This window comes from Empidonax traillii, unplaced genomic scaffold (assembly GCF_003031625.1).
Source record: "Empidonax traillii isolate 1590-97213 ecotype Southwest subspecies unplaced genomic scaffold, ASM303162v1 scaffold475:size860808, whole genome shotgun sequence".
Lineage (NCBI taxonomy): Eukaryota > Metazoa > Chordata > Aves > Passeriformes > Tyrannidae > Empidonax > Empidonax traillii.
In genome coordinates, this window is record NW_020955668.1 from 462790 (window position 1) to 484508 (window position 21719).

General features: G+C 46.4%; 1 protein-coding gene across 5 annotated transcripts; it reads left to right on the forward strand.

Moving 5' to 3' along the window:
* The first annotated feature begins 7710 nt into the window (after positions 1–7710).
* Positions 7711–20249, forward strand: NCOA4 (nuclear receptor coactivator 4). 5 transcript variants are annotated; one of them, XM_027895945.1, is made up of 11 exons: positions 10633–10732; positions 12594–12675; positions 13304–13462; positions 13916–14056; positions 14171–14259; positions 14769–14877; positions 15445–15516; positions 16156–16302; positions 16521–17531; positions 17842–17931; positions 18478–20249. In XM_027895945.1, exons 3-11 carry the CDS (start codon positions 13322–13324, stop codon positions 18481–18483), a joined length of 1806 nt encoding a protein of 601 aa, XP_027751746.1. In that variant the 5' UTR covers positions 10633–10732; positions 12594–12675; positions 13304–13321; the 3' UTR covers positions 18484–20249. The 5 variants fall into 5 exon arrangements, with proteins under 5 accessions (XP_027751744.1, XP_027751747.1, XP_027751746.1 ...); XM_027895943.1 differs by lacking the exons at positions 10633–10732; positions 12594–12675 and adding an exon at positions 7711–7777 and having other exon boundaries at positions 13309–13462; XM_027895946.1 differs by lacking the exons at positions 10633–10732; positions 12594–12675 and adding an exon at positions 7730–7752 and having other exon boundaries at positions 13309–13462.
* The last annotated feature ends 1470 nt before the right edge of the window (positions 20250–21719 follow it).

Genomic DNA, 21719 nt, shown 5'->3' on the forward strand with positions numbered 1-21719 from the left:
CTGTCATATCAGTCACTTTTAAAATCACTGTACTTATTTGTTTGGTCCTCTCCTGAAAATGTCAGTTTGTTCTGAGAAGCAGCTTCCTAGAGTTGTGTGTGTGACAGATTGCTTAATGTCTGGGAATCAAAAGGAAAGGCCATCCAACCAAATTCATTGCAGGCCCAGTAACATGAGTGCCTCCATGAATTCCCCAGTGATTCCTGCTGCCCCCAGGGCCATGAGGAGGCAGCAGCTGGGTGGGGATGTGCTGCTGAAGGGCTCTCTGAAGCTGGCAGCCTGTGACAGGACTGCTGTGGGCTCTCTCTCACTCCCAGGTCACTCTGTGGAGACCTGGATCCTGAGATGATTCTCTTAAGGATGGCCACAGACCCCTCACTTTAGACACGAGTTTTGCTGTGGGAACCCCTGTTCTGGAGAAAGCTTATCCTCCTTCCAGATGGAGCTTAAGGAAGTGTGTGTTGTTTGGCTGAGCCAAAACGCCCCACGGAGCGACACTGCTCCATGGCCACGGTCCCCTGAGACAGGGCAAGTGGCACGAGGCAGAAGCAGTCAGCTCTTCTGTACCCAAACGTAGCCAAGAAGTTCCAGGGAAAAAGAACATCCCTTCTGGACGGACTGGGGAATGTATTTTTTCCTGATCACTTCTCTGCTTACAGCCAGTAAGAAACAATGACAGGATGGACTAATTGCATTATTGGATAGACCTTTAGTCTTTTAAATCCAAAGCAGTAACGACCTGTCTGGAGATGTGCTGAGGTAAGAGGCCTTCTGGAGGGGTGTTACCCCTGTTAAAGGTGGAATAAGGAAAACAGTGTAACTTTGCTCAGGAAAAGTAATCTGTGGTGAGGTTGGGTTAGAGCAGAAACTCAGAGTGGAGACAAGACTGAGGAACCCCAGCTCCACACAGGGAGCAGGGCCAGGTGCCCTCCAAACACTCCTACTGCCCCCTCTCTCAGGAGCTTTTCCAACTGTGAAACTGCAATGTTAATGCTTCATTGCCATCTGTTCCCTTCAGACATGTTGAGGTGATTAATTTGTCTTCCTAAGCCCCTTGAAAATGAAAGCAGTCTATTAGTGCTAAGTAATACTGTTAATTGGCAAGAGAGAAAGAGGCAGCATATGGGTTTATGAGTTGGAAATAAATAATTCTAATCAACTCCCACAGTACCAGTTAAATAACAGTGGAACTTGCTGCGTCAGCCACTCATCTTTCCCTTCCAGGGGACTTTAGGGCTCTAAGATTGATTTCTAACTTTTATTTCTTTTTCCTTCATTCTGAACTATGGATCTGAAATGAAGAACACAATGTGCCTATTGAGCTTCTTTCCAAGGCCTTGTTATTTATACAGGTCACAAGATCCAGCTGACCCTCTGCAAAAAAAAAAGAGGAATCTAAAGCCTGTGAGCCTGTGCACAGAGCCTTGGGCTGCTTGAGTCTGCAAGTACTTCGTGCCCGCAAATACTTTCTGCCTGCTGAGGGAGGGAGCTGTGGTGCTTTCTGCTGATGCTACAGTCTGGGTCATCCCACTCCCCTGCCCCTCTGCAGGGGGTAGCTCGGTATAGAAATGGGTGTGCTCCACTTTCCACCTCTACCAGCTGGAATGAGCCTGTCACTTTCCGTGGGGCAGCACCCCTGCCCCAGGCAAATCCTGTGCTGTGGAGGTGGTTTTCCTCCTGGAGCTCCTTCATCACACTAAGCACACAGTCGCTTGTGGCTTTCACTATCAGTCTGCATCAGCGAAGGGAATGATGCATATCCTTTGCCATTGTCATTTGGATGTCCAGCTTCCATGTTTCTTGAGCTGTAGAAGTGCTGAGTCTCGAGCTGACAGCGATCACATGTACCACGGCCCATGTGTTCAGATAGCAGTGCTAAGCTGTAGCTTGTAAGTCCTTAGAAGCATTAATCCTTTCTAAGATGTGACCTAAACAGATGTCATCTGTCTTATTATCAAGCTTTCAGCATACTACAGGCTACGCCACTCAGATGATGGGAAGGAACCTCAAAAACAAAGGGGAGAAATGCCAGCAAAGAAACGATGCTGCAAGCTTCCACCCCACCTCTTGCTCGCCTCTGGGCACAAAAAACAGCTCCAGCAACAACAGTGGCACAGGTGTGGTGAAGGGGGGATTTTGTCCCCCGTGGTGTTTAAGGTAGCAGAACATAAGGAGTCCGGGTCAGGTGCCCTGGTGAACTCGTGCTGGCCAGGATTACATCTCTGAGCTCCACCTGGCGCACAACCTGGCAGGACACACCTACTCTTCCTCCCCTGCATCTTCTGGTCCCTGCTCACCTCCTACAATTTTAATGTAAAGCAGAGATGGGGTCACAGCTTGAAGGGCAGTGAACCTTGCCCAAACACCACCCTTTTCTTTGTGCTTTCCAACACTCACCTGCTGACAGGCAGCTCTTTGTAGTGCAGGAAGCACACAGCTGTCCAGGTCTGGTGCCTTTACCTGACCTGTGCTGTACTGCCCTGGCAGCAGCAGCTGCTGGAGCTGGAGTTTCTGGTCCTTCCCCTGACACAGGCACAACACCCTCAGTGACCACACTTGCAAAAAAAGTCAGGCCTTTCACCTCCTCTGGTGGCTTTTTGCAATGGTTGTAGGTAATTTGCTTACCCCCTCTCTGGTGCTGGTTGTGGGGCAAACCGCTTTGCCCCTGATTGGGACTGAGCAGAAATTCCTGCATGTAGGTAAGTGAAATGCTGTTTTGTGTTCGCATTGTCTGGAAAATCCTGCAAATGCTGTTTTCTCAGAGAATCCAACTTTAGGAAAGCCTGCCTGTTAGTTTGAATTTATGGTGTGATGGGTTATATTGTAAGTTCTTCCTTGTTTTTATAGCGATCTCCATTTGCTAAATTTCACCCTTTTTTCAGCACCAACCTCACTCTAACAGTAGAATTATGGGTTAATTTAGTGCCATGCTGCTGTAGCTGCTTCCTTAAAAAGGATCTTGGGAAAAGATGAGACAAGCATTTCTGAGGAAGCAGAGACCTATGTTGATTGTGTGATGCCTGTTGTTCAACAATCTACTTCTCCACTCAGACAGATGAGAATAATCCCTAGAGCTGTAAAACAGCCCTTGTACTTTAAGCTTGCACTGAGTCCCTTCCTGCTCCAATTTTGACTGGAATACGTGTGCGTTTACATATATATGGGGGGAGGTTCAAAATGTTTAGTGGCCAAAATCACCCTGCTGTTTCACTAAAGGCTCAGTCTATGTTTGTGATAGGAAAAGCTTTCTGAAGTGGATTGAAGCTTTGTAAAAATGGGTTTAGGTTAGTTAAAATTGTTTATACACTGTTTACATGCTTCCTTCCTTTTAGTGTAAGCCCTTTGGTGTTGTGCCTGACCACTGATGCTGCGACCTCCCCTGGGGCTGCAGAAAGTGGGCACATGCAGCTCCTCTGTTTTCACCTCCCTCATGTTCAAATACAGGTGTTTGTGGTGGGGCCAGCACTCCCCTTGAGTCACCAGGCCTGCGCCTTCCCCATGCATTTTCTTCTCATTAATTTATTGTTTACATTCTTTGTTACTTTTGCCATAGAAAAAATGGAATATCTGGGTATTATATGCCTTTATATGAAATAAAGTACTTTCCTCTATTGTGATGCTAAATTTGGAGGTTCCCATGCTGTGTCACACAGCAGCTCTTTCCTGTACTGCTTTGCCACCTTTCAAGCATCACAGAAGCCAATTGTCTTTTGCTGAAGGTGGCTCGTAATAATCTGTCCTAGTTTAAGCTCATCCCCTCAACCCTGAAATTTTGGCAGTGAGCTCTACACTTGCATGGCCAATTTTTCCACTGATGTTCTGATTTCTTAAATTTACAGCATTTTTAATACCCCAAGTGTGCCAGGCAGTAATTCAAGAATTGACTGTGTGGTGTATGTGGAACATGACTAAGGATTTGTGTTTAATACTTATCTCCTGCCTCGATATTTCAAGTTGTAGGAGCCACCAAGTCTAGGATTAATGAACGACTGTTGAGATGTGACTTTGCTTATTGAGTGTATTTCTCTGTGTATTGGAGACTGGCCAGCAAACACCACAGGGAGAGTTACATCAGGTACTGAAGCAAAGCCCCACTCCTGGCCTTGACAAGTCTCATTAAAAAGAGTCATTATGCACCATCTTTAAGACTATTTTTCAGTGACATGAACATCACTGCCGTGGCAGAGGTTGCTGATGAAGTCAGTAACACACCTGTTGATAAATAACACTTTGTGCTTCCACATTTTTGCATAGCTGTTGAGCCATTCCTGCTGTCACTGAAGATGTGATGGGGCCTGTTGTAACCTACAAAGCACATATTGGCGTTCCTCTCATCTGTAAAGAACGTGTGAGTTGCAGTACTATCCATCATACCCAAACCGAGTGTGCCTTCCCCTTCATAGGTGGGAAGACATTTAATTTCTGGCCATCAAAGAATCTCCTTTTTCTGCAAAAGGATTTGTGTAAATGTAGTGGTTGCTGTTTCAGATGTATCCACCAGCTGGAACTTTGGAGGGTTTCTGGAGGGAAAAGTTAATAACAAAAGAAGTAGAAAAAAACGGGTGATCATTAAAATGGCCACACATGTAGTTTTGTTTCCAAGGACATGTGGGATTCCTAGGAAAACCTGCTTGCATTGGTATCTGTCACACAAAAGATGCTTTGCTGGCAAACATCTGGATGTTTGGGGATGTGCTTACCAACATGTCTGTGCATAGGGTATGGAGTCCTAATACCTGCATGGCATACATGATGAAACAGTATATAAATAAGGGTATTTCTCTCTGCAATTGCTGGTAACTGCTCTTGCACAAGAGAAATAATTTATGTTATCACAAGTTAATCTGTTCTTTTTATCTGTTCCTTTGCTCGGGAATTACACTTACTTAAAACTTCTGTTATTTTTCACATTGATAGGTTTGGGCCACAGCAAGTGAGAGATTTGTTCACATCTGTGGCTGGACGCTAATTCACAAACTGAGTGCTCATTGGCACCCATTGCTTTCAGAAGCAAGTTCTTCTTTGGTTTGACTGCATGGAGAAGCTACGGAAAACCTTTCTGAGAACCTCGTTAAATGAAAGATGAGTGTGGATTGAGGTGTAGCCTGTACTTCTGTTTGATGTGAAGTGGGACAGATGAATAGATAGTAATTAAGAAGTTTGCAGAAATGAGAAACCCCTAAACTAGAGAAAGGAAAAAGGCTATGTGTGGTGTGCAGGAAATGGCTATTAAAACATCTGTTTACAGTCTCTGTAAAAAAAAAAAAAAAGATTGAAGGTGAGTAAATACAGCAGAGAGCTTTGCAAGCCCCCTGCAGGGCAGTGAAGCCTCGGACCTGAGCACAGCAGAAGGCTCCGAGTGGCTCCCCGGGCGGTCGCAGGGTCGGGCTGCGGCCACGGGCGGGATGAGCTCCGAGGGAAGGCTGGGGACGGATCTGGCGCTCAGCTGTGGGACTGAGTGCCAAGTCACAGCCTGCCTGGAAGAGGACCAAGGACAGACGTCAGCGAGGATACGTGGGAGGGAGGGCCGTGCACCCGGGCTGGCAGGGACGAAGGGAAAACAGCTCCCTTCCAGCAGCAGAGCTCGCAGGAAACTGGCGATTCCTCTGGGAGCTGTCTGAGGTTCCCTGACGCCTGCAATGACGACTCTTCTAGAATTTCATAGTCCAGCTTGCGGCTGTTGCTGCTCCTAAAAGGAGCAGCCGTCAGTTTGTTAGTCTGCCTTGTCATTTGGCTTCACCTCCAGCTGTGCTGTTCTTGCTGTGCCCCTATCCCTGTGCTGCACTTATTTCCCCTTCACGAGGCAGGGATGGACTGCTGAACTGTGTGGTAGCACTGCAGAACAGGGAAATTACATTATGGTGCACTAGACAGAGAAGTTAACACAGCTGATTCTCGTCAGCTAAATTATTGCAGTTACTGAAAGAGGAACGGTCTAAATAGAAACCAGAAACATTCTCTAAACCCCATAAAAATTCCTCTAAAATCATCGAACCAGAGAACATTCTTCAAGTTCCTTGAGGTTTGGGTGGTGCACAGTAGTACAGCTTGTCAGGCCAAAGGAATGCAGGAAAAGCTTGGATTTCTCTGTCGAGGATCTTGTTTCCCAGGGGTGTGGAGGGGTGAATCTCTCCCTGCTCTTCATTCTCACACTGCAGCTGAGCAAGGAAGAACTTGGAATGGGCAAAGGGGGTCATTGAGCACTTCTGCAGAATCGAGGAAAGATGGGCTTTACACTGCAGGACTACAGGCAGGATTCCCATTTGGCAAGAAATAGCACTGAATTTTGGGTACAGGAGTGCATCACACAGTATCATACACTTCTGATGTGTTTATTTTCCCATAAAACTGCAACTCTTACCCAACCCTTTGCCCCTATTTTAACAGACCACCAAATTTGTCCTTTGCTCAGGCTAATGTAATTTTAAATTTCTTTTTATGATGATTATGCTATGCAGTTTTGGGTAGAAAGGCACATCTGTTTTGGCACAGGGTATGGCTGAGGGAGGAACAGCACGTACATCCCTCAGTGGTGGGAGGAAAGAGACCATTAAAATGTGCATATGGTTCCTTACTCTTGACATTCCTTTAAGGATGAGATGGAAGATGTATCCTACAGGCAAGCCCTCCTAGGAAAGCATAACCTTAACCACAGTGAATCCACACATGTGAAGCAGCTGTGGATGGTTTCACAAAAAGCACTCAAACCATCCGGATTATGGGATGGCCCATGGAAGGTGTGCCAGCAAACCACTTTGTCTGCTGTGCCTGCCTACATGGGAGAGGCTGCTCTCTTTCCTTGGGCCAGTCTTGCTGTGTAACTGGATGAGGTACACAACAGGTGTATGGGCACTGCTGGTTTTCCAAGGTCAGGCAGGGTTGGTATTATTTTTCCTCTCAAATCCAAACACACAGAGGAGGATTATATAACACATCCTGCGTCTCCTTCGTGTTTTGACAACGAAGCCAAATACCCGAAACGCAGGTTCCCGGGGTAACAGCACATCTGGGACCGGGCGCCTGACTTCTACTTTCTCTTAGGTCAGCACTGAATGACTTGTACTGGTGACCACGGGAAAGGTCCTGTTCAAGAGAACGGGCTCCTCGATCCGTGCCCAGGGGAGGAAATGTGTGGGAAATGGTGACTCGGGTACCACTCAGATTTCCATCCGAAGCTCTTTCCAGCTGAAGCCTTTTCCAATGAAGCCCCCGTCCGTTCTCTGTCGAGCTCCCAGCGCTGCACTGACCCCCGCACAAGGCAGCGCTCGGCGATCGCGCTCCGGGCGCGGCCGGGGGGACCCCTAAAGGCGGCGATCCCCTCCCCCCGACCAGCCACGGAGCATGGGCAGCAGCAGTGCTCCCTGCAGGGACTGGGTGCTTTTCCCAGCCGCAAACCGCGCTGGCAGCGTTGGGAAGCGCCCTGCTGCGCTTCACATTTGGGGGGGGGGGGCGTGGGAAGGGAAACCCAAACTGTGCTGGGTGACGACAAACCAAGCCGCGCACGCTGGGAACTTCCCAGGCCGCCCCGCCCCGTTCTGTCCTTGGGGCACCCGCTGTCCCGGGGCGGATGCCATTCCCGGCGTTTTGGATGCCCTTCCCGGTCCTTTGGATGCCATTCCCGGTGCTTGGCTGCCGTGTGGAGCAGCCCCTCCCGCGGCCGCTCCGCCGGGCCGGCAGGGGGCGCTGGCGCTCGGCAGGGGCGGCGCTCTCGCGATAGCGCGCGGCGGTGTGGCGTGCGGGCGGAGGGCGCTGGTGAGGGAGCGGCGCGCGGCCCGCGGTGAGGGGCGGACGGGGCAGCCGGACTGGGGGAGGTGAGGGGGGGTGTCCTTGCGGGATTCCACCGGGAACCCCCAGGGGAACGCCGCGAGGGATCCAGCGGGGAATCCCGCGCGGGGTCCCGTGCCGCACGGCGGGAAGCTCGCGGTCGGGCCGGCCTGGCGCGGACCGGCCGGTCGGGCAGTGGGCGGAGGGGGGGACGTGGGGCACGACAAACGCGGGGCTTTTGTGCTGATCTCGCCTTCCCTTTGCACCCCGGAGAGGTTTTGCTGCGGGCGCTGCTCCTAAAATCATCCCTCTCATCGCGAAGCCAAAGTCTTTTGTCAGCGGCCGCTCTCCCCGGGGGTTACATAAGCGATAGTGTCCCGAATGGTCGGGCTGTCCCGACCGGGCCCTCAGAGATTGTCACCCCGGTGTCGTTCGGTGCCCGGTGAGCGGTGTGGGCCGCAGCTCCCGGCTGTGCATGCTTTCGGCTCTGAACTCGGTGCTTGCGGGCGGCATTAACGGGAAAAGCTGACAGAGCAACAAGGTTGCCTTCCGCGGGGTTGGGGTAAGGTCTGCAGTCCTGGCGGGGTTTTTCCCTGTCAGTGGTGTGAAAACCGCTGTAAAGTGCACAGAGTGGGAGGGACGGATGTGCAGAGAGCGCGGCAGTGCTATCTCTGGGGCCACATGCCTCAGGCATAGCCAGGGATTTGTCACTTGTTTTCCAAAGGGTTTTAAATGCAAAAGCCTGGAAAACAGTTGTTTTGTAGTGTGCAATCTGTGTTAAGATAACAGTTTGTCTTTCTCATTCTGGGACATAAGCTTTGGTATTGTCAGTAATTACAGCATAGAGATTTCAGGCCTTCATTTTCGGATGCTTTGTGATTTCACTTATGCGCTGTGCGTAAAACATATATTTACAATAGATGGAATTAGATGGTGACCAGACTTGTCTCAGCTGCACTGGTGACTTTGACTGACTGTGCAGAGCCCAACTCTTGTGAGGGTGTCTGTACAAGTGCTCTGTGCAATGACTGTGCTCTTCTGGAGCTAAAACAGGCTGAAAAGGTGTTCAGGTCTGTGGCACAGATCATTCACTCTGCAGGCAGATAAAAACTAACTTGAATTTTAGAAAATGCATTACCTGAAACGTTTATTACTATTCCTTAAAGCATCAGTTTAATTTTCTCTCTTACTGAGAACTGCCAGAGGTCATTTTTTTCCTTCATGTGGCTTGTAACGTATACAATAGGGTGGTACATACTTGTTTCGGAGGAGAATAATCCCCCCAGCAGGAGCTCCACACAGATCCTAGTGTGTGATGCTGATGCTGTACTGTACCGAATGCTTGTTGTGCTTGGATGCAAGTGGAAATTTCTGAGACTCAGCTCGTGTACTTACAGCACTTCACTCCCTGACCACAACTCCCACGTACCTAATTTGGGACAGTTACTTAAAAGGAACTACTGTTTTTTGGTGGGGTAAGAGTGAAATCTGTGGGGATTTCAGTTCAAACAAGCCAGTGGGTTTAAAACCACATGAAGTCAGGTCAGAGAGGGCTTTGGAGCAGCCTTGTCCAGCTGACTGGAAGAAATCATTCCACATTTATAAACAGAGCCTGTTCAATGTGCAGATTCAGTCCCTTCAGAAGCTTTTCACCAGCAAAGGCTCTGCACAGCCATCTTTTTGAGGTGATTCCACACCCATTTGCAGTGGAAAAACAATGCTCTTTCCAAGGTTGTGCCTGAAAGTGAAAAGCTGGTAAAACCAGTTTCCTGCTGGCCTGTTTGCAGACTGTGCAGGCAAGGCAGGGTTGTCCCGTCCTCCTCTGCTCCCCAGCCACCGGATACTTAATTAAAAGCTAAAAAAATACTTTTGTCCATCCGTTTCTGACCTACAAATAAAATAAAAGACAAATATAGGAAGTAACAGCTCAGGGGTGAGGGCAGGCAGGGAGATTGCACAGGAGAAGTAATACTGTGACCAGGATTTGGCTGCAGGGTCTTTGTGGTGACAACTCTCTAAAAAGCCAAAAATCTTCCTGGAAGAACTGGTAGTTATTTTATGATTAGGAACGATAATATCACCTTTCTGCCTCCTTCAGGCACTTCTTTTGGTTTTGTAGCTATAATATTTCGACTGATTATGTGCGGGCAAGTACATGTACATGGCCCATCCCTGGGAGTGTTCAAGGCCAGACTGGAGCTGAGCAGCCTGGTCGGGTGAGAGGTGTCTCTGCCCACGGCAGAGGGGTTGGAACGGGATGATCTGCAAGGCCCTTTTCAACCCAGGCTGTTCTGTGTGCTTTCCTCGGCTCTGTGTGGAATTGTGGACACGAGTAGATGTGACAAGAATTGTGTGAGTGATTTTGGTCCTTCCAGGAGCTAACTGCACCCGAGCCATTTATTGTCCGGGTTTCTGGCAGTCCGAGGCTCAGTGCTGGATGGGGATCCTCACTGCGGGGCTGTGCATGGCCAGGGGCGGGCGGGGGGTTGCACTTTGAGGTCTCGCAGCCCTCGAGCCTTGGGGGCTGCAGCAGAAAGACGCCCTGGCTCCGCTTTGTTGCGTTTCTTGTGCGGAAGCGTCACGTTGCCACACTCCCGAACTTGCAACGAGCAGCGAGTTTGTTGCAAAACGTTGTGGTTTCGCGGTTCGAGCTGCGGGTGGGACGCCCGGAGGCCCTTGGTGCCGTGGGTGAGCGGAGCGGGGCCGGTGTTGGGCCCGGCCGGCCCCGCCCCGGCGCTGCCGACGTGCGGGCCTGGGGGCGCGGGGCCCGGGCCGGGCGGGGCGCGGGCTGCGCCGCCCCGATAAGGGCTCGGGGCAGGGGCGGGGCCCTCCGCTCCAGCGAGCGGGGCTCTGGAGCGGAACCCGCAGCGGGAGCATTCCCGAGGCCGTGCCTCTGCGGAGCGGGAGGCTGGGAATGGCAGCGGCGTTATAAAGGGGACACTGAGGGATTGCTTCCTGCGCCCGGAAAGTAAGTGCGAGCTCAGCTGGTGGGGGGTGCGCGTCCCGTGAGTCACGTACCCCTGGAGGGGACCCCCGTGTGCTTGGAAACAGATGGCACGGAAATTGCCAAAAAAGGTGACTGTGTTGCAGCCATGTGTCTTCTTGCAGAAGTAATTGTATTTTGTTACTGCTGAGCTGAAGTGTATGATCCCGACTGTGCCAGAAAACGGCTTTAACTCCCAGTGCTACTGGGAGGTAATTAGGAAGCGAGAAAATAGGTGGTTACCCCCACTTAGTTTTGTTAGAGGCTTGTGGAAATTGAAAAGAAGGGTGGATTGGCTCTCATCCTCAACTGTTGCGTGAGTTTTACTGCCTAATTTTTGACAAAGCACGAGAACAGCCATTTTAAGAGGAGTTGGCTGGCTAGGGGAAGGCAGCATTCATTCTCTCTGTACACATTGTGGAGAGAGTCTCTTGCAATCAAATGAAAAAACAGAAAAGCAATAAACAGTAGTTTCAGAAATCATTAGAGAAGCATGTATAAGCTTCTTAATTTTGACTGTACCAATATCAAGTTGCTAATGCAGAGTATGAAAAAGTAGCATTTCTTCAGGCATTGAGCCCAATTCCCTTGTGGTGTAAATTCAGAAAACACATAAATGGTAACACAGCATTCTTTGGGCTTGGTATTTGTACATACAGAGCTGAAAATAATTTTCACAGAAGTTGTAAGTACATTATCTGCCGTGTGAGCAAATGTGGCAGTTATATTTAGCCTTTCAGACTTTGACTTGGTTGATATGAAAGAATACAATAAATGAAGTAATGAACAATATTATTTTTCTTGATGTTGTTTACTTGTGAGTATAGGATAGCTTTTAATGTATCTGGTGGCCTTGTTTTCTTGGCTGAGTGTATCGCTGCCTTTGCATTAACATTTGTTAGATTACATCTGAGAACTAGGGCTCCCACTTACATTTTCTTGTAGGTTGTTTGTGAAAGTTGACAAGCAAGATAAAGTCTAATGATTGATGTGAGGACAAAGCTTACCTTTTCTTGAACATTGCTAGCATGGTGAAGATTTTGAAACCTTACAGAATTGTATATTGCACCTGTGAATGTGCAAATACAGGGACAAAACTGGAATTTATAGTGCAGCATGGGGAATGAAGTATTTTTGATTTCTGCACCCTGTCTAATTTGGTCTAGGATAACATAAGCTTAAAAAATACATTCAAGTTCGCTTCTCCTGTTGTTATGCTCTGCACTTCCTAGAAGATGAAGTGCTGTGGTGAGGATGGGATTGAGTTGTGTGCAGGGTCTTTGGGTGGCTCCTGTGCCTGCTCCGTGTCTTGTGTCTGGGGGCACGAGAAACGGGAAGCCTGTGGTGTTGAGGGAACCAAGGGAGATGCAGCCTCTGCTCCTGCCCCACAGCAAACCTTGCTTTTTGTGTCAGCTTCCATATGCAAGCCATTCCTGGCCCTCTGCTCTGAAACACACATCTTGTCTGGTGGGTCTTGGCTGTAGAAGGATTTTTGGGTTGCAGTTTATATGACCGTGGGGCTTGGAAAGTGCAGACTAAATAGCTGCTCAGTAACACAAGTTCCATGGTCATCTTATCATATTCAAAACACTCCTTTCAGTTCCCTCCAGAGGAGTGGGAAAATCTGTGACATTTTAGATGGGCACGTGTACACTTCAGTTAATTCTGCTGGGAATTTCCGTAGCTGTCATTGCTGAGGACTTGTTTTAAATAGCACCTTTACTGTGAATGTTTCATTAGTGCTTCAGGAATCCTATAGCTGGGGTTGAGGAGAATTGACACTCTTCAGTAACGAAATACCCATTTTTACTAAAAATCCATATTATCTTTTCCCCTTTACTTGCAGAATCCTTATCAGTCTGACTTGTGTAGAAATTTTGTATCTGAGCGCTTTTTACTTGAGGCTGTGCTGAAGCCGTGTAAGTTACCACTGCTGGGACCAGGACAAAAATAATGGGGAGCTGCTCTAAGTTTTGGCCTTTGCAGCTTAGTAAAGAGTGCTTTACTAAGCTTTTAAAGATCTGTGCTTTTAAAGTGCTTTTAAAGATCTGTGGAGCAATACTTGGGTGTTCAGTTGATGAAGCTGTATTGGAATTTTCTGATTTTGGGGAGCCAGTTCATTTGCCTGCAGCTGAAAAAGAGGTGACTGAAACATTTTGTGCCCCTGCCCGGGCCATTCTCCCCCTGCTCTGGCATTGCTGCGGAACCTTCGCTGAATCAGCCCCTCAGCTCTGGGGTTTTGCTGGCAAGGCATAAAAGCCAGAGCAAGGTTACTGGCAGGGGAGGATTGCCTAAGATCCTGTGGTTGAAGCTGTGGTTAAATATCTGTTGGTTTTCCTGCAGTTGTGCAAATTCCATGGGCAAAGGCGTTAGAGCAGCCATTGTCGCTCCTGGAGAAAGCTTTATCTGTGTTTGGAAAACTTCCATCCATGCAGGGCCTTTGGTTTTTTTTGTTCACCTTTAGAGTGAAGTAGAGCAGATGGCTCTTCATATGATGCCCTTCCTCTTCTGTTAAAGAGGAATAGAAACTATTAAGAAATTGTTTTTCTATTGTGTTTTAGGAACACTTCAAGAATGAGTCCACCACAAGATAGAAATAGAAATTCCTGCAGCAGTGAGACTCTGGCAAAGTGCTTTCAAGCAAAGAAGGACTTGGAAGCAGCTATATCTGGAATTGTCAAAGCTGAACAGCAGATTAAAGAGAACTGGCGGGAGGTAATTCTAAATTATTAAAAAAATATATTTTAACAACTAACATTACTATAATGACAGTTTGTTATTCCAGAGTACTTAGTATTGTCTTGATGATCTGAAATTTTCCTAGAGACTTAAAGCATGTTGCTGAGTCATTTGGTCATGCTCTTGATAAATTCCTATATTAATAGCTTAGACATGCAGAATTTCCTACAGCTGTTGGTTGAAAAATTGAGAGATATTGCAGGGAACACTGTTCTTTGTTACTTTTTACAGGTAGTAAAGGTAGCCTTGGAACTTTTACTAACCTGAGTTATGTGGTGCTGTGGGTGACTGTGCTTAGTTTTTAGAAATAAGTTTCTCCGACAGTACTTGTCACCTACCTGTGACAAACAGCATTTTGTCATCGGCACAGCACGTGTTTGTTCACACTGCTGGGCACATGTCCTGGAAGTGGCGGGTGTTGCCTTGCAGGTCAAAGCGAAGATCCACAGCCACATCAGCCGGCACCTGGAGTGCCTGCGCAGCCGCGAGGTCTGGCTGTTCGAGCAGGTGGATCTCATCCAGCAGCTCAAGGAGGAGGCCTTGCAGCAGCAGGCGCAGCAGCTCTACTGGGTAAGGTTTGCTTGGTCATGTGTTGCACTTTGTGCAAACTTTGTTCTTGCGAGTATTTCCTCAATTTTAATCTTAGAAGCTGAAACAGTAACATGTGTTTTGTCTTCCGTGCAGTATTTGGGACAGTTCAATTGCCTTATTCATCAGCTGGAACGCTCCTATAGCAATGAACTAGCAAACCAGATCTCAGTTTGCCTGGAGAGGTAAATATATTTTATTTATATTTTTTATTTTACTAACACGGTTTTATTTGGACTTTCAAATTTACTCTGGTTTTTTTTGTATTTTAGTAGAACTAATAATAGATCTCACTCACTGTTACTACATTTTTAATGGTTCCTAGAAATAAGATACTTGAAGCAGTTTGAGATGATTCCTCTTATGTTTTTTTTTGTTTTTTATCTTAGATGGAAAGCCAGTACTATAACAAGCAGGGAGGTACTCATTTGTGCAGATTATTTCACATATTAGTTGTTGATGGCAATTGAAGTAAGAAGGTGAAACTTGTGTTTTGCTGGCTATTTATTCTGTTCTGTGGTTTGTGGATAGGTATCTCTTTCTTTCATGCAGGTATTAATTTTTTTTTTTTACCTAACTAGTGCCGAGTCAGCTAGGAAGCCTTTGTATGAAATAATGGAGTGACTTCCAAAACTGGGCAGAAGAAGAAAATTCTAATTTTTTTCTTTCTGTAACTGTTGTCTTTTTCTTTCAGACTGGAAGGCCTTACACTTAAACCAGAAGAGTCTTCCATCCTGAATTTTGAGGCTGACACCTCTTACCTTCGCCAGGCTATTACCTCATTTGGTTCAATTAAAACAATGGTAAGCACCAAGACTTCCTCAGGTTGGAATACTTGCCTCAATAAAAGGTTTTTTTATTCAGTTGTGTGATAAATTCCAAGGGGTAGTTCTACTTGTAGTTACAGCTTGAGTGGAACCTGTGTATGAGTCAGTGGTTTTAGCTGTTGCATGTAGTTCTCAGTTTCACTGAGTTTAGTTATGTGCTTATGAACATGTTATTTTAATATATTTTGGCAGAGGCTGAGGGAATGACTACTGTATTCTTACTCTCTTCCACCAACTGGAATGTTAGAGTTTTCTTTAGATAGTAATAGTTAAAATATTGTAGATGGCTTTCTATGATAAAAGTGTTTTGGTGTTCTTATGTAAGCAGCATATTTCCCGTATTGTTGGAGACAATTCTCTTAAAGGAAGTGAACTGAAGGTAGTATTTTTTAGTAAATCTTTCTCCATTCTGTTTGTTAACGTTGAGAACATGGTTAGCCCCAAAGCACTGTCAAGTTGTAACTGCACTTCTGCTTTATTGTAAAATTCATCCTCAAAACTGGACAAAATGGAGATTGAAATAAACTTTTGCTTTTCTTTCAGCAAACCTCAGAGAGAGAGAATGCTTCTCCCTGGTTCCCGGGGCAGAACTGTGCCCTAATGAACTGTGAGCAGGTAAGATTAGAACCTGTTTCTGTGAGGGTTTAATTGCATTAAAGGGAAGAGGAGAACTCGAGCACGTTATGTGAGCCTGGGTAATGCCTTGTGTTTGTTTAAGATGCTTTAGTAGCCCGTAACAGTGGCTGTGGTGAGCAGTAGTGATCCGGTGTTGTAGCTGCTCCAGGAACAGACATGCAAGAACATACTCTGAAAGGGTATGTGGGGTGTGACTGTCAGTCAGAATTTTTAATTGAAGGTTCCTTGATGTGGTCAGGTCAGGACTTGGAAATATCCAATTCCTTTTAATGCAGAAATTCATAGGGAAGTGTTATGTTGGGCTCTGCACAGACAGTGTCAGTGAAGGAGGGCAGCAAATCAGTAATGGGAACTGGGGCCAGGAGCAGGGTTGTGGCTGGATTACACATCTCAGAGCTGTGCATTTTGGAAGTTGTCGCTTCCCTTTTTTGTAATTTGCTCTCTGAAGAATCTGAGGTCACAAAACAATCAGTGCAGTGGCTTCAAGTCATACAGGCAATTGAAGATTTACTTTTTTTGTAATTAGAAGAGACTGGTTTTTCTTTTGGTGCAGAAATACTGATGCATGTTGATGCTCAGCAATTAGACATTCTCATGACCAACAACATTGTTTCTCAGCAGAAGACACTGTGTGGCACAGTGAGTGCCTCGCTTGCCGACTGGCTGCTGGGAAGCAGACCCGTGGCTGCTCACCAGGCTCCGTATGTTCCCAGCACCAACCTTGAGGAATGGGTTACACAAAAATGTGTGTCAGAGCCCAGCCAGGTAAGCCTTTTGTGCGTAATCTAGTTTGTAACAGAGGGGAAAACAGTATCTAATAGCAGGCAGAATACGGTGGGAATTAAACCTCGTGTAGTTCTCTGTATTCCGCTTCATTCAGCTAATCCTTTGGCACTCACCATCTGGATGCTCCAAGCTTTAACTGTGCAAACAGTTACTGAACTTTGTCTTTTAATAGAAGTATTTCAATGTGTCTTTGCTAGGATTTGGATTCCTCCAAAGTTTGTTATTCCGAGCAAGCCTGGGGAAATCTGAAAGATCTGGAGAACTGGCTCCTGCAGAATCAGCAGTGTGATGTTGCTGGGAAAACAGACTCCCCTGGCCGCAAGGACTCCACCGCTACTTCCAGCTCATCCTTTTCCACTATTGAAAAAGTGGAGGAATTGGAATACCTTGGACAAGAAGAGATGGACCTTTCTGACTGGCTGATTACTGCTGACACAGAAAATGGAAATACTGCTTCAGATGAGAAATGGAAGTGTGAGTTTAAACCTTTTAGGGAAGAATGCAATTTGAATGATTGGCTCCTCAAAGCTGAAACATGTACCAGTTGTCGTGGCAGCCAGATCAAAAATGTGGAAATTGAGAACCTGGGAAATCTGAAGTGCCTGAATGAGCATCTTGATGGAAAGAAATCGCCCACTACATCTGCTGTAAATGCTTGGCTTCTTCAACATCCCCAGGCCCCCTTTAAAGTGGAAGATGTGTGCAAAGCTAATGAGCTGTGTGCCAGCTTTTCAGAGTGCGTGTGTGATGAAAACTGTGGAAAAGAGGCTCTTTGTAAATGGCTTCTGAAGAAGGATTGGAAGGATAAAAATGGAGTTCCAGTCAGCCTGAAGGATACACCAGACCCTGAGCACGACAAGACCAAGTCTGCTGCCAACACCTGGCTTAACCCCACACAGCAGCTCACAGGGGAGCCCGTGAGTGCGGAGAAAGCGGATTATTCAGCAGAGATCGCAGAACCCTTCAAAGTATTGCTGGAAAGGCCTCTGACGAGCTGGCTGGCCAAGGCTGAGCACAGAGCAGAAAGTGCAGAAGAGAAGGCGAGTCGAGAAAAAGCAGACAAGAGTTTCAAGAGTCCTTTCCTAGACCTCCTGGCTCCATTCCACCTCCCCTTGAATGTAAACAGTTGGGTGTTGACTTCAAATGACCTAGAAAATGCAAACCCGCCTCCCGCGGAAGATAAATGGCTTCTGCGCAAGAAAGCACAAGTGAGCAGAAATTTTTGTTACTGCTCTGTCTTATGTGCTGGGTTTATTGTTTAACAACTTCCTTCTCTCTCAAATTCATAGCTGTTCTGGCTAATCCTGACTGACAGCTTTAGGTTTCTTAGCTCTTCTAATATTTTCATGATTATTAGTTACTTAACACAAAGCAGTGTTATACTAAATGAAGACAGTATTAATCTCAAAGACTCAGAAGTCAGTTTTGGCTTTGTTTTTGAACACTTAGCAGAATCTGAAGATACATCAGAATGTATTTGTGTTCGGGGATCAGTAATTATGGTGACTTCTCTTTCAGGACTTTGGCCTTCCTACAGTTTGTGACCTTTTTGCCTGTATGAAACTCAGTGGAGATAACGAGAAGTGGCTGTATCGATCTCCTTTACAGGTAGGATGCACAGAGTGTATTAGAACAGCTGAGCCCAAACATGACTTGGGGGTACAGAACACAGACACTGGCAGCTAATGGTCATCTTCAGTTCTTTAAACGTAATGCTTAGCAGTATTGTAATTTCCTCACAGTGGACCTTTTTAATAGCTTGGACCATTTTCCTTTGTCATTATTCCTCCTCTTTTGATAACGAGCCAGAGAAGGAATGACTTATGTTCCTGTGTAAATCACTCAACTGACTGACAGTTGGTCACTTCAGTTGGGACTAGAATGTGCAATTAATGTGTAAATTTCCAGGCAGTAATATATTTACAACTGACATCATGTTTTTCCTGTCTGACAATACTTCTTTGTCATTGTGTTTGAAATTGATTGAAACAGTCCTTGGCAGGAGTACTTCAAACCCTAAAAGTCAAGACACTCATTCTAGGAGGAATTTTAGTATGATTTTTTTTTCCCTCAGGGTATCTTATACATGTTATTTTTGCCAAAGTGTTGCTTTCTATTTATCAAAGAGAGTAACCCCGTTTTTAATTTGTTTAGATGTGAAGGACTGGAAGTGTTGAATCGTCCCCTTCCTGCTATCAGTCGCACATCGTGCTGAGTGACTGCAGCCAGCTGAGTTCTTGTGTTTTGTGTTCGGCCGTCTGCTTTTTCTTCTAAAATTATAACAGAAAGAAAGATTACTCGTAACAGAGTTATGGTGCAGAAATGCCTTTTTGTTATGATTAATTCTGAAATGTAAACCCACTGAGCATAAGCAATCTGATGCTGTAGAGGTGTTGGCAAGTTCCCGTCTGTTATGGGGATACAAGGATCTTCTTTCATGGGTTGTCACTTGAAGTATGTTGAAGCCAGTGCAAGTATAAAGCAAAATCTTCCTGGTGCTGTGAAACGTCCACCTTTGGCAGCGACTTGAGAAGTGCTGCTGTTTCTTTCAGCTGCTACAACTTGGCCATGCATTGCATTCCAGCGTACGGGGACTGCAAGGTAACTTAGGCTGTATTTGGAAGCAATTTCTTTCACTGAGCAGTTGCCAACGTCGAAGGTTTCATTTGCATCTTGTATTGGTGCATCTCCCAGCTGCGTGTGTGTAGTCCAGATTTTGAAGAGGACACGGATTTATTGGACCTGGCATGCAACAGGAGAATTGGTAACTTATTTTTAAATGAAAACTCTTCTTGCAGATTTTTGAGCTGTTCAGAGAACAGGGTAGGGTGTTAATTTTCGTGCACCAGGAGATCAGATCCTCCCGTGTCCCCAGCGTTTAATAACTATTTGAGTGTCCCTGGAAAAGCTGTAAAGGGGAATGTGTCTTGTTTCTGCTAGTTCTAGATAATTCATAATGAATTTTTATCAACTAAACCACTGCAAAGCAGGCATCTTAGCCATATAATATTTAAAGGTAACATTTGGTGAATTAGATGCCTTTCAGGAGATTGATGTCATGCTGTTTCACTGGGAAACACTAACTTGGCAAACTGTGTGGCTCCCACTGATGCAGCTTAAAGGTATTTAATCTGTGGATTTCCATGTGATTATGCATGTGAAAGTGGGGTCCAGTAACTCACATCCCTATAGCTGTGGACATAATATGAGCAACACCTCTTCAGATATTTAGCAGTTTGAGCCCATAGGAAAGAACGCAAAGATGTTAGAGGGAAATATGGATCATGAAAAACTGAAGCTTTGTAGTTTCTGGTGCAATTTCTGTTCACTCAACAAATTGCTCTTTATGAAAATAGCCTCCCCTTCTGCAGCCTGCCTGGGAACGGAAGTTATTTGAGTTCTTCACAACCCTGTAGAAAAGAAATCATTATCAAGATCCGACCTTGGTACCACTTTGCAGTGTGAACACATTCCTGTCTGATTGAACCTGTGCATTTGTTTAAAAATAAGTTTTTAATCTGAGAAGGGGACACTGCACATCTGAAACCAGACCCTGAAAGGGCTTAACATCAGCAAACCACTTGAGGCTTTTGTACATTCATAGCCAGGGCTTTCTGCTGGAGGCAGAAAGGTGTTTTGGAAGTTCACTGTCCCCTTCAAACATGTCCTTGTCGCTGTATGGGAGGACTGCACTGTGACTACTCCATAATAGCCTGATGTGATTAGCAGTTGAATTCTATGAAGGTGATTGACGTGCAGCCCACCTCTTCCTTGTAGTTGTCATTGTGTGCTACTTTGTCCGTTCATTATGGGCCTTTAACACTTGGAGGTATGTATTCCTTTACTTACTCAACTGACTTGTCACTAATTGATATTTATGTAAAACATTGATTAGTCTTTTCCATTAAAAAATAATTGCAACCAAAGGGTGTGTTGTGTCTCCTTTGCAAGATGGTTAACAAACAATGCTGTGGCATGCCCTGTTTGGCCTCTGTCTGGGAGCTGCCGCAGTTGTGCTTCCATCCTCAGATGAGATTCACGTGTTTTAGTTCATTTCACCACTGCCGGGAGCTGCACAGAGCTCCACTGGGAAAGGGTGTGCAGCCAGTGGGGAACTCGTGCCTTTTACTGCCCTGCAGTGCGAGCCCCTGGACAGGCAGCTTTGTGTCTGAATCTCCTGGGCTTTGCTCAGCTGCTCTGAGAAATACAGACTTAGACAAAGTGATGCATTTGCTTCTTATCACTCTTGAATACTGAGAGAGGACTCATGGATTTTAGTAGCTTTTGGTGCTCTTCTCCCATGGCTGAAAAACATCTGTGGTCTGGCTGTGCAAGTGGAATCGAGTTCCTCTCTGGCTCTCTTGGTGTTTGAACATCAGACTCCCCTGCATGAGTGGTTCCTCTTTGAGGATTTTCCATTCCTTTAAACTCCAGCCTGCCCTGTACCAGTAACATTTACAGCTGGGCCTGGCAGCCTTTCTGCTGTTCACGGCTTCTCAAATTTTGGGGAGATTTCTTTGACTGAACATTCTCAGATATCGGACTGATGCCTTTTGGTGAGGGCTGCATCCTTCCCTCCCACCACACCTCCCTGGAACAGGGGGCTTGCAGGGTTCCTGGGGCACCAGCTCCACTCCTCGGCCCTAAACCAGCTGTGGTGCAGTTGGGCAGCTCTTGTCAGAGGCGGGGAGCGAGTGTGGCTGGCAGAAGGGGGAGAGACACCCAAGGGGGACACATGTCTGGTATTAATAAAGCTGTGAAAGTAAAAAAGGCTTTTGGTACCCTCTGGTGTCCCTGCACTGGGATGGCATTCACCAGCACAGTCCAATGCTCACAGAGGACACAAAGCTCCACTTAAAACATACCAGTTTCCTATCCAGAATTTATTAAGAACAGGAGTAACCTTCTGTTAAAGCATAAAAAAGGATTTTCTGCTTCTTTTGCAGTCACAGGAAACACAGGCTATGAACACTGGATCATTTTTCTCCCCAACATATGTTTGCTTCCTATTTTCAAAAGCAGCTTCTTGCTTCAGGGAAGCTGGAGGTTTCTACCATGACCAGTAGAAATTCGTTGATTTTTCAACAAATTCCCCCAATCACAAGAGAAGTCATCTGCTGACAGGGAATGGTGCAAGTGGTGTGCCTTTCCGTTCCAAAGACTAGGCATACCCAGCCTTGAGAGATTCAAAAACCTCTAATTACACCCATTGTCCCAGGGTCCCTCCCTTGCTGCCCCAGCACGGAAAGCTGCCTTGGATCTCTCAGCAAAGCTGGATGCCAGACTGGCACCAAAACCCTGCTCATCAAGACAGCCACGGTCTCCCATGCTCACAATTATGTAATGCTGCATGGGACGGCTGTAACTTGCTTGCCAAATCCTATTTGCAACTTAAT